The following is an 11985-nucleotide window of genomic DNA, read 5'->3' on the forward strand; positions in this document are numbered from 1 at the left end:
AACAAAACCAGGCCAGGCGCGGTGGCTCACGCTTGTAATCCCAGCACTTTGGGAGGCCGAGGCGGGTGGATCACCTGAGGTCAGGAGTTCAAGACCAGCCTGGCCAACATGGTGAAACCCTGTTTCTACTAAAAATACAAAAAAGTAGGTGGGCGTGGTGGCGGGTATCTATAATCCCAGTTACTCGGGAGGCTGAGGCACGAGAATGACTTGAACCCGGGAGGTGGAGGTTGCAGTGAGCCGAGATCGCGCCATTGCACTCCAGCCTGGGCAACAAGAGTGAAACTCCATGTCAACAAAACAAAACAGGAAAGTGCAGAGTCAGAGTCCAGGAGCAGCCATTGCTGCTAGTGCCTCCCGTTCCTCATCCCTCCCATGGTCTAGGGATGAGGATGAGGGGGCTGAAGAGCCAGAAGGATAACTGTGAGCATCACAGACAGAGGGAGGCCAAAACTTAACTTGTGAGGTCAAGGGCTGGGCAGCAGTATTAACACCCATTACTGCTGTCTTTGTTCTAAGTGGGTCCTTGGGCTGGAGACCTCCCTTCTAGGAGTTCAGGCTGAGAACTGGTGACCAAGACCAGAGAAGGGTGTGAAGAGCTGGCTCTCTAGGGTTCCATGGGGCAGGAGACAGGACAGCTGCAATCCTGGGATTTATTCACTTACATGCTCACTACTGCATTTCTTTATTAGGATTCCTCCCAGAGTCGTGAGGCCACACTTTGTCGCCCTGCCCAGAGAGTAAGCCAAGGGGCTTCTCTATTTGAAAAGCATGCTGCTGCCTTTATTGAAATGCCGTGGACAGACCATCCCTAGAGTGGTGCCTGGCCCTGTGGTTCTAGAGCCCAGTTACGGGCCCCAGCCAGGCTTGTCCTGTTGTATGACTGATGGCTAAGGCTCCATGTCAGCCCTCAGAGGTGGAGGTCCCAATGTGGGTCTGTTGTGATGGTAGGATGTGGGAGGCCACGGGGAGGAGGGACTGGAGGTGTGGGGCCCAGTGGCCTTCCTCTTTGATCCTCTCTTTCCTTCCCTTGCATGACAGCTCCCAAGGCCAGGAGGTTTGGGTCTGTTTTTAGTCAGTGCTGTGTCCCTGGTGCCCGGCACCACAGCATCTGCTTTACAGTGGCCAGTCAGTAAACATTTTTTGTTTTGTTTTGTTCTTTTGAGACGGAGTCTCACTCTGTCGCCCAGGCTGGAGTGCAGTGTCACGATCTCGGCTCACTGCAACCTCCGCCTCTCGGGTTCCAGCGATTATCCTGCCTCAGCCTCCCAAGTAACTGGGACTACAGGTGTGCGCCACCACACTCAGGTAATTTTTTGTATTTTTTGTAGAGACAGGGTTTCACCATGTTGGTCAGGCTGGTCTCAAACTCCTGACCTCAAGCAATCCACCTGTCTCAGCCTCCCAAAGTACTGAGATGACAGGCATGAGCCACTGCGCCCAGCCGAGTAAACTTGTTGAGTGGATCAGTGAACTTCCTCCACCCACTCACTCATTTGTCCATTCACCTGCCGACCCTGCAGGCACCCAGTAAGGGGTGGGCCACGGGCACAGGGGCCTCACTGCCTGAGAGGAGCTCACTACTTGGTCAGAGAGAGACACTGATCCAGTGGTGTCTGGGACCTTGAAAGGGACCCAGTGCAGAGCAGGCCAAGGCAGGGAAAGTCACTGAGGGTGCAGAGGACCGGGGAGGCATTCTGAGGAGGCAACTCCAAGTGGGAGGCTCACTCAGGCTGGATAGTGCAAAGATGGAGGTTCAGGTCCAGGTTGTGCACCAGCCGTGCACTAAGTCATCCCCCCGGGCCTCATGTCTTCATCTCTAATTGGCAGTGACAATTCTCAGGCTGAGGCTTGAGTGGAATGATACTTAGTGGAGCGCCCAACACTGTGGCACAGAGTGAGTGTTCGCAGGGCGGGTGCTTCATGCTCTAATATGGGGCAAGGAGTTCAGCGGGTCTTGAAGTCCATGGGACATGAGTGCAAGTCCCATCCTTCACCTGGGACAAGTCTCTCAGCCTCCCTATCTGTGAAACGGGGTGATAGCAGCACCCCTTTCCTGCCTTTTTTTAATATTTCCTTTTTTTGAGACAGGGTCTTGCTCTGTCGCCCAGGCTGGAGTGCAGTGGCATGATCTCGGCTTACTGCAACCTCCACCTCTCAGGTTCAGGTGATTCTCCTGCCCCAGCCTCCTGAGTAGCTTACAGGTGTTCACCACCATAGCCAGCTAATTTTTGTCGTTTTAGTAGAGTTGGAGTTTTGTCATGTTGGCCAGGCTGGTCTGGAATTCCTGACCTCAGGTGATCCATCCACCTTGGCCTCCTAAAGTGCTGGGATTACAGGCATGAGCCACCATGCCCAGCCTATTGTGGTATTATTATTATTATTATTATTATTTTATTTTATTTTTTTGAGACGGAATCTGGTGCTGTGGCCCAGGCTGGAGTGCAGTGGCCGGATCTCAGCTCACTGCAAGCTCTACCTCCCGGGTTTGCGCCATTCTTCTGCCTCAGCCTCCCGAGTAGCTGGGACTACAGGCAACCGCCACCTCGCCTGGCTATTTTTTTGTATTTTTTTTTAGTAGAGACGGGGTTTCACTGTGTTAGCCAGGATGGTCTCGATCTCCTGACCTCGTGATCCACCCGTCTCGGCCTCCCAAAGTGCTGGGATTACAGGCTTGAGCCACCGCGCCCGGCCCTATTGTGGTATTATTACAGACTATAAACTTCACTTTTTTTTTTTTTTTTTTTTTTTTGAGACGGAGTCTCGCTCTGTTGCCCAGGCTGGAGTGCAGTGGAGTGATATCGGCTCACTGCAAGCTCTGCCTACCAGGTTCACGCCATTCTACTGCCTCGGCCTCCCAAGTAGCTGGGATTACAGGTGCCCACCACCATGCCTGGCTAATTTTTTTGTAGAGATGGGGTTTCACCGTGTTAGCCAGGATGGTCTTGATCTCCTAACCTCGTGATCTACCCGCCTCGGCCTCCTAAAGAAACTTCACTTTTTTGAAGTGTACAATTCAGTGGGTTTTAGTATGTTTGCATAGTTATGTGACCATCACTAGTATCTAGTTTTAGAATATTTTCATTATCCCAAAGAAAACCCAGACCCATTAGCAGTCACTCCCCATTCCCCACCTTCCTCTGGCAACCATTAATCTACTTTCTGTTTTTCTGGGTTTGCCTATTCTGGTTATTTCATATAAATGTAATATGTGTGCTGGGCACGGTGGCTTACGCCTATAATCCAAGCACTGTAGGAGGTCAAGGTGAGTGGATCACCTGAGATCTGGAGTTTGAGACCAGCCTAACCAATATGGTGAAACCCCGTGTCTACTAAAAACACAAAATTAGCTGGGCGTGGTGGCAGGCGCCTGTAATCCCAGCCACTCGGGAGCCTGAGGCAGGAGAATTGCTTGAACCCGGCAGGCAGAGATTGTGGTGAGCCGAGATCATGCCATTGCACTCCAGCCTGAGCAACAAGAGCAAAACTCCACCTAAAAAAAATAAAAAATAAATAGAATATGTGGCTTTTTGTGTCTGGCTTCTTTCACTTCACATAATATTTTCAAGAATTCACCTATATTGTGGCATGCATCCGCACTTCATTCCTTTTTATGGCTGAATAATGTTCCACTGTATGGATGTACTGCATCGTGTTATTCATCAGTTGACAGATTTTGTGTTGTTTCTGCATTTGGCTCATATATAATGCAGCTATAAATGCTGTGTACAGATTTGTGTGTGTGTACATATCTTTTCAATTATCCTAGGTTTGTGTCCCTAGGAATGAAATCGCCAGGTCATGTGATAACATTTTGAGGAACTGCCAAACCATTTTCCATCAACAGTGCATGAGGGCTCCAGTTTCTCCATATCTTTGCCAACACTTGTTATTGTCTTTCTTGTTTTAAAGAGCTATTATTATTATTATTATTATTTTTTGAGACGGACTCTCGCTCTGTCACCCAGGCTGGAGTGCAATGGCACAATCTCGGCTCATTGCAACCTTTGCCTCCCAGGTTCAAGAGATACTTCTGCCTCAACCTCCGGAGTAGCTGAGATTAGAGGCACATACCACCACACTGGCTAATTTGTGTTTTTGTTGGCCAGGCTGGTCTTGAACTCCTGACCTTGTGATCTGCCCACCCTCGGGCTCCCAAAGTGTTGGGGTTACAGGCGTGAGCCACTGCGTCTGGCCTATTATTTTTGAAGACAGAGTCTCGCTCTGTCACCCAGGCTGGAGTGCAGTGGTGTGATCTGGGCTCACTGCAAGCTCTACCTCCCGAGTTCAAGCGATTCTCCTGCCTCAAGCTCCTGAGTAGCTGCGACCACAGGCACGCGCAACCACGCCTGGCTAATTTTTATATTTTTAGTAGAGATGGTGTTCCAGACTGGTCTCGAACTCTTGACCTCAGGTGATCCACCCGCCTCGGCCTCTCAAAGTGCTGGGATTACAGGCGTGAGCCACCGCGCCCGGCCCCTGAAGAACTATCATTTAACCTTCTGGCCCCAGCGGCTGGGAGGGATGGTGGTGGTAGAGTGGCGAGAAGCGGGAACTGCGCAGTTAACCTGAACCCCAGGCGCTCGCCTCGGGACCCACCAGCACGTCCCCTCCTCGGCAGGCTGGGGTCACGTGGAGGGCGACTGTGGGGATAAGCAGGGATGGCAAAGGGAAAGGAAGGGCGGGCCCCAGGCGGGGGATCCCCGGACACGCAGCGCTTTCCCGCCTGACTCCGCCCAGAGACGTGGGCAAACAGAGGCCGCTCCCCTTCCTGGGAGCCAGCACCGCCCATACTCCGCCTCCAAGGACACGCCCCCACTTGGGGCGGAGGCGGAAACCGGGCGGGGGACGCGGGTGCGAGGAGGTCGAGGAGGCGCGTTGGCACCCGACCCTGGCATCCTGCACGTCCGACATCAGCCCTGCCCTCCTTCTCAGGGGCTTCCATTCATTTTGTGCCAAAAGGGAACTGCCGCCCTCGCCCCCAAACTTGTAGCTTTGTGGATGGAGGGTGTGGGTGACGCCGTGTGCAGTGAAGACCACCAGGCTGAAGACGGTCCTGGGGGTGGAGGGCAGGAGTGACCGAGAAGGACAGTTCTGCACCTGGGAGCCTCTCGTTCCTGGGCGAGGGTCTGGGGACCCTGGATGAAGTTTTAGGATGTTTTAGAATGACGGTCTGGGGCAGAGAATAAAATTTTGAAGGGAGCAGATTGAGGGTCTGGAGGACTGGGTGAGGTGGGCTCTGGGTACCCAGGACGATCTCGGGAGGCGCAGAATGAGAATCTAGGGGCTCCAGGATTACGGTGTGGGTGCACAGGATGAAATTCTGGGGGCGCAGATTAGGTAGGATCTAGGCGAGCAGGATGACATTTTTGGTGAGCGTTTGGGGGCCCCCGGGTGAGTCTGGGGGCCTGGTATCAAGGTCAGGGCCCCAGGATCGAGCGCTGGGGGACCCTGGACCGGCGTCGGGAGGCGGCTCCGGGCGGCGCCGCGGGGGACCGGGTGGGGGCCTGTGGCTGGCCGGGGGCGGAGAAGCGGGGGGTCGGGGTCCCTCCCCCTGGCGCGGGCTCAGGAATCCGCCGAAGGGCGGGCGGAGGCGCCGGGGTGGGCCGCGTCGCGGCAGGCGGGCGGGCGGGGGGCGCTTCCTGGGGCCGCGCGTCCAGGGAGCTGTGCCGTCCGCCCGTCCGTCTGCCCGCAGGCATTGCCGGAGCCAGCCGAGCCGCCAGAGCCGCAGGCCGGGGCGTCGCGGGCCCAAGTGAGTGGCTGTGACCGTCCGTAGGGGAGAGCGCGGGCCGGAGTCTCGGCCGAATCTGCGGCAGCGTAGCGCCCACAGAGGCCCGCGCTCCTCGGCCTTCGCCGCAGGGGCGCGGGGCGGGGTGGCCGGGGCGGGTGGGCCTGGGACCCGGGGCCTGGGACCTGGGCCTGTGAGGAGTCGGCCCCCAGCCCTGGGAGGCCCCGAGACCCAAGCACGTTCCTGAGCGGGCAGTGGCGGGGGCTGGGCTCGGACTCCCGGCACAGGGAGCGGGGTGCCGCGGCAGAGGCCCTTGACCGGTGTCCACCATCTCGCAGCCCCAGGATGCTCCCCTGTGCCTCCTGCCTACCCGGGTCTCTACTGCTCTGGGCGCTGCTGCTGTTGCTCTTGGGATCAGCTTCTCCTCAGGATTCCGAAGAGCCCGACAGCTACACGGTGGGGACAGTGAGGGCCGCTGGCCTGGGATGGGGAGGGTAGGGAGGAAGAGACCGGGACCCCGGGGTGGCTGCTGCCGGGGAAGTCTCCTTCTCCTGGCTGGGGGAGGGCTGGGGGCCATTGTTTGGAGCAGGCCGGAGGGTGGCCAGGCTCAGGCCCTAGTGTTGGCCAGGTCAGTTGGAGGAGATCTTTGGGTGACCACTGGCCACTTCTGGTTCCCTTCCAGGAATGCACAGATGGCTATGAGTGGGACCCAGACAGCCAGCACTGCCGGGGTGTGTGTGCCTGGGGGACCAAACACCCCCAGGAACCCAGAAGGGGATTGATAGCTGCTTTCCAAGGGACAGCCCCACATCCGAGAGCTGCCATGGGAGCCCAGCAGCTCGTCCTCTGCCCAGCTCTGCTACACCGAGGCCAGCCCTGGTTCTCTGGAGGCCAGTTCAGCTAGGGGTGGCCTCGCCCTCTCCCAGAAACCCAGGAAACCTTGCCCCTACCCCTCAGAAGAGCTGGATCCTGTACGCCTTCTCTGAACCACTCTCCTGTCCCAGCTCTTTGTCTCATCACAACCTGGGAGGGTAGTGTCCCCAGGGGTGGGTAAGGAGGCCCCCACTCTTGGGCTGAGCTAGGGCTAGGGCTGTGGGGAGGGATAGAGACCCACTTGCAAGCCAAGAATGAGGGCAACAGTGGGAACAGCTGCCCCACCTCCAGCCTTGACCAACCCTGGGAAGGGGTCCCGGGCAGGCAGACTTAGCTTGTTGAGCAGAGTGGGAAGGCTTTGCTGGGGCCACACATCTTGGAGAAGGCCGAGCTGGGCTCCTGCCTCCGCTCCCTCCAGGGCCAGCCCAGGAGACTGGCTGTGCCCAGCAGGCCCCTCTCTGCAGATGTCAACGAGTGTCTGACCATCCCTGAGGCCTGCAAGGGAGAAATGAAGTGCATCAACCACTACGGGGGCTACTTGTGCCTGCCCCGCTCCGCTGCCGTCATCAACGACCTACATGGCGAGGGACCCCCGCCACCAGTGCCTCCCGCTCAACACCCCAACCCCTGCCCACCAGGCTATGAGCCCGACGATCAGGAGAGCTGTGTGGGTGAGTGGGGACTGCTCTGGTGCCTGGCTTCCAGTCCTCTCACCAAGCATCTTAAACTTAAAAGACCTCATGTTCCTTCCTGGCTCAAAAGGGCCGCTGGTGACGTCCACACCCTCATCCAGACACTCATGTTGTTTGCGACCTGCCACAGGTGGCCCCAGCTTGTGTGCCACTGCTCCAGCCAGCTCCGGCCCCCTCCCCTTGGTTGCTGCAGAGACACTGCAGGAACTCTGCCTTCCAGTGTCTGTCCCCTGGGAGCCACAGACCTTGGAGGAAGGACAGTCCAGGAATCAGTGCTTCTGGGGGTGTGGACAGGACCTTATTTCCTATGCAACCCCCAACATGCGGTTTTAGAGGTTAGGGGTGCCTTTCCTGTTGGCTCCAGGCTGGTGAACTCTTACGTGTGCTGTTGAGAGAACTGAATTGAAGTGTTAGATCTATGTGTTATGTTGGGTGGTGTGCGGGATCCCAGGCGGGGGCTGAGTGGTGTCTCTCACAGATGTGGACGAGTGTGCCCAGGCCCTGCACGACTGTCGCCCCAGCCAGGACTGCCATAACTTGCCTGGCTCCTATCAGTGCACCTGTCCTGATGGTTACCGCAAGATCGGGCCCGAGTGTGTGGGTGAGTCCAGGGAGCAGCTTCTCTAGGCTCTGTGACCCTGGTCTGGCCCTTGCTCTAGCACCTGACCCCCATTCAACCCACGCTTCACCCCCAGCCCCTGCCACCTCACCCTCCTGTCATCAGACACAGAGGACTGTATGGGGGTGTATTTGGGAGGTGTCCTGGCTGACCCTGCCCAATTCAGCTCCCTGGACACAGGCAGGATTATGGGTGGTTAAGCCTTGAGTCCCACCTGGCTCGAGCCCACCTGCCCTCTGCCCTCCGCCCTCCTTCTTCTGCCTCTATCCCAGACATAGACGAGTGCCGCTACCGCTACTGCCAGCATCGCTGCGTGAACCTGCCTGGCTCCTTCCGTTGCCAGTGCGAGCCGGGCTTCCAGCTGGGGCCTAACAACCGCTCCTGTGTGGGTGAGGCTGGGCCGGGCCAGGCTCCTGGGTCCTGGGCAGGGAGGTGTGAGGTGGGGGCGCTCCCTTCCTGACCAGCCCAGGTAGAGTGGAGGCTCTGGGCTGCTCCTCTGCTTTCATCCCTGTTTTACCTGGCACCCCCAGATGTGAACGAGTGTGATATGGGGGCCCCATGCGAGCAGCGCTGCTTCAACTCCTATGGGACTTTCCTGTGTCGCTGCCACCAGGGCTATGAGCTGCACCGGGATGGCTTCTCCTGCAGTGGTGAGAGCTCCACCCCTGCTGCGTACTCCTCCATGAGCCCCCAGGCCCTACCTATGCCGTGCCTCCTGCCACACAGTTCTCCATTTGAGGCCTCCACGTCCCGTCACTGTGCACCCAGCTGCCTCCTGGTACTCCACTCCGGCTGGCTGTGGAGCACTCCCAGACCAGTGGGGAAGGCACAAGAAGAGGCAGCTAGGTCCCTACTGAAGCCTACTGGGGAGACTGAGGATGTGGGTGCCACTTGTCCCACGTGTCAGGCTCACCTGCATTTACCTGCATTTGAATTTTGCACTAGGACAAGTTGCTTCTCTCTGAGCCTGTTTCTGCTTCTATAGTGGGTTGTGTTGAGGATTAGGTGAGAGTGTGATAGATGGGCTCCAGCCCGTCTCAAGCTGCAGTGCTTTAAAGTGAATTGACTGCCACTTAATGAGAACCTGCCCTCGTAGTGTGTTCCCTGACACACTTGGCCTCCTTCCTCTCAAGAATCCTAGGAGGTATGATTTTCTCCTTCCTCTACAAAATGAGGACATTCAGATCTCCCTCCAGGTTTGTTGAGAGGATTACATTAAAATAAGCACAAAGTCCTGGGTAAATGGTGACTTTCATTATTCAGCTAAAAGAGGTTAAGTGACCTGCCCGAGTTCATACAGCCAGGATGAGATGGGGCCAGGGCTCGATCCTAGACTTCTCACACCCTGTCAACTGGCACATACCCTCTATGTTATGCTTTGCTGCGGGATGAGGCCTCACTGCTACCCGGCAGCATGAGTGGAACAAGAGAAGGGAAATGGTCTGCCTGTGAAGCTCAGTTAGCTGGAGGTGACCGCTGGGTGCTCGGGCTGACTGTGGGTTGCAGGAATTGGGCAGGTTATAGCACAGGGCAGACCCACGAGACTCATCTAGTCTAAGACACTCATTTTACTGATTGGGAAAATAAGATTCCCCTAAATCAGCTGGTGGGATTCACACCCAAGCCTCTAGATTCCCACTAACTTTATTCAGTGTTTCCTCCAGTTCTGGGCAGAGAGAAATCTGAGCTGGGGCAGCCTGGGCAGAACTTTGTTTGAACCCTCCATCTCCCGGCTGAGCTTGTGGCTTGTCTCATCCCCCTGTCTTCCTACATTCAGCCTAACACGGGGCTGGGCCTTCTTAGGAAATGTTTGTGGGACTGAATGGTGAAGACTGCCCTTGACCCGGGGTCCCCATCCCCATGCTTCCTCAGATATTGATGAGTGTAGCTACTCCAGCTACCTCTGCCAGTACCGCTGCATCAACGAGCCAGGCCGTTTCTCCTGCCACTGCCCACAGGGGTACCAGCTGCTGGCCACACGCCTCTGCCAAGGTACAGGTTGCCTGGGTGGGATGGGCAGGATGGTGTCAGGAGCTGGCAGCCTGACGCTCCCGATTCTAGCCCCTCTCCCCTGGCACAGACATTGACGAGTGTGAGTCTGGTGCGCACCAGTGCTCTGAGGCCCAAACCTGTGTCAACTTCCATGGGGGCTACCGCTGCGTAGACACCAACCGCTGTGTGGAGCCCTACGTCCAGGTCTCTGACAAGTGAGTCAATTTGATGCCAGGCCCCGAGAGAAACTACGTCTCCCAGGGGGCTTTGGGGCTGACTGGCATCTATTCGGACAAGTGAGTGCCCCTGAGGGCTGATGGGAACCATAGTCCTTCATGACAACCAGTCACAGGGGTGGGAGGGTCCTTTTGGAATTCCCTTCCTTTGTAGGGTAGGAGAAACTGGGGGGACAGGCAAGGAGCTCATTCATGTCCCCCACCTCGGGGTCTCTAGCCGCTGCCTCTGCCCAGCCTCCAACCCTCTGTGTCGAGAGCAGCCTTCATCCATTGTGCACCGGTACATGACCATCACCTCGGAGCGGAGCGTGCCCGCTGACGTGTTCCAGATCCAGGCGACATCTGTCTACCCCGGTGCCTACAATGCCTTTCAGATCCGTGCCGGAAACTCGCAGGGGGACTTCTACATTAGGGTAAGGTTTCTGCAACCCTCAACTGACATGCACAATCTAAAACTGAACTCCAGGACGCCTTAAGGGGGAACTCGGCCAGGCTGCTATGCCCCTCCCCTCCCCAAAGCCCCGCCCCCGGGAGGCGGGATTTCTGTAGGACAACAGGGATATTCTAAATTCCCATGGTGCAAAGGGCAGATGGTTAAATGCAATTCTAACGAAGCACTCGGACACGGGAGTTTGAGTCCTGGTACTAGTTTTCCATATCTGATCTCAATTTCACCCACAAACCAAGGGAATGGCGTGTGCAGGGGCCTGGAGTCAGAAAGTCCACTCCTTGCTGGTGGATGTGTTAGGTGGGAGGGGGCCAGGGGTGGCTCACAGTGAGCTGCTCACGGTGAGTGGCAGTGGCATGCATGGGTCTCACCAGGAGAAGGGGTTTGTCTAGAACCAGCGCTTCTCTTTCATTTTGAAACTGAATGCTCTGAAGGGAGTCTGCTGACTTTGGGTCACCAAAGGTCCCACCACTCCCAAGAGCCACATGGTGACCTTGAATCATCAGTTAGCCTGGGTCAGACAGAATAAGCTGGAAAGGGTGGGAAGAGCCCCAGCAGGAGATTTCTGAAGGCAGGAGCCTGGGTTGGGGAGGAGAGATGTTGAGGGTGTCAAAAAGCTGGATGAGAGTCTGGGGTCGCAGCCTGGCCAGGGCTGTCCCTCCACCTCACAGCCACGGGGCAGGGAGGTGACGCTGGGGCAGGGGCCTAGCACACAGGCTGACACAACATATATCCCTCCACCCACTGCCCTGCAGCAAATCAACAACGTCAGCGCCATGCTGGTCCTCGCCCGGCCGGTGACAGGCCCCCGGGAGTACGTGCTGGACCTGGAGATGGTCACCATGAATTCCCTCATGAGCTACCGGGCCAGCTCTGTACTGAGGCTCACCGTCTTTGTGGGGGCCTACACCTTCTGAGGAGCAGGAGGGAGCCACCCTCCCTGCAGCTACCCTAGCTGAGGAGCCTGTTACGAAGGGCAGAACGAGAAAGGCAATAAAGGGAGAAAGAAGGAGTCCTGGTGGCTGAGGTGGGCGGGTCACACTGCAGCAAGCCTCAGGCTGGGGCAGGGTGGGACTTGGAGGGGCAGGCCAAGTTCACCTAAATGGGGGTCTCTATATGCTCAGGCCCAGGGGGCCCCATTGACAGGAGCTGGGAGCTCTGTACCACGAGCTTCAGCCACCCCGAGAGGAGAGGAGGTAACGAGGAGGGCGGACTCCAGGCCCTGGCCCAGAGATGTGGACTTGGCTGGCTTGCAGGGGTCCTAAGAAACTCTACTCTGGAGAGCGCCAGGAGGCCCTGGGTTCCAGTCCTAACTCTGCCTCAAACTGTACATTTGGATAAGCCCTAGTAGTTCCCTGGGCCTGTTTTTCTATAAAAAGAGGCAACTGGACTGTTAG

The 11985-nt window shown here is 56.9% G+C and overlaps 1 protein-coding gene across 5 annotated transcripts; it reads left to right on the forward strand.

Moving 5' to 3' along the window:
- Positions 1–4817: 4817 nt before the first annotated feature.
- EFEMP2 (EGF containing fibulin extracellular matrix protein 2) lies at positions 4818–11984 on the forward strand. Of its 5 annotated transcripts, none has more exons than XM_074013166.1 (12): positions 4818–5372; positions 5696–5752; positions 6067–6184; positions 6411–6459; positions 7020–7272; positions 7772–7894; positions 8185–8301; positions 8443–8562; positions 9785–9904; positions 9993–10119; positions 10358–10553; positions 11344–11984. In XM_074013166.1, exons 4-12 carry the CDS (start codon positions 6421–6423, stop codon positions 11503–11505), a joined length of 1257 nt encoding a protein of 418 aa, XP_073869267.1. In that variant the 5' UTR covers positions 4818–5372; positions 5696–5752; positions 6067–6184; positions 6411–6420; the 3' UTR covers positions 11506–11984. The 5 variants fall into 5 exon arrangements, 3 of the variants coding, with proteins under 3 accessions (XP_073869267.1, XP_065384000.1, XP_045228074.2); XM_065527928.1 differs by having other exon boundaries at positions 7066–7272; XR_006692353.3 differs by lacking the exon at positions 4818–5372 and having other exon boundaries at positions 5579–5752; positions 7066–7272; positions 11344–11615; positions 11713–11984.
- The last annotated feature ends 1 nt before the right edge of the window (position 11985 follows it).

Source organism: Macaca fascicularis, chromosome 14 (genome assembly GCF_037993035.2).
Source record: "Macaca fascicularis isolate 582-1 chromosome 14, T2T-MFA8v1.1".
Lineage (NCBI taxonomy): Eukaryota > Metazoa > Chordata > Mammalia > Primates > Cercopithecidae > Macaca > Macaca fascicularis.

Excerpts from the sequence above, each read along its gene's own strand:
- EFEMP2 (XM_065527928.1), top strand. The coding sequence starts at position 6,074 with ATGCTCCCCTGTGCCTCCTGCCTACCCGGGTCTCTACTGCTCTGGGCG. Across the intron at positions 6,185-6,410 it reads AAGAGCCCGACAGCTACACG|GAATGCACAGATGGCTATGA; the intron begins GTGGGGACAGTG and ends GTTCCCTTCCAG. Across the intron at positions 8,563-9,784 it reads GGATGGCTTCTCCTGCAGTG|ATATTGATGAGTGTAGCTAC; the intron begins GTGAGAGCTCCA and ends ATGCTTCCTCAG.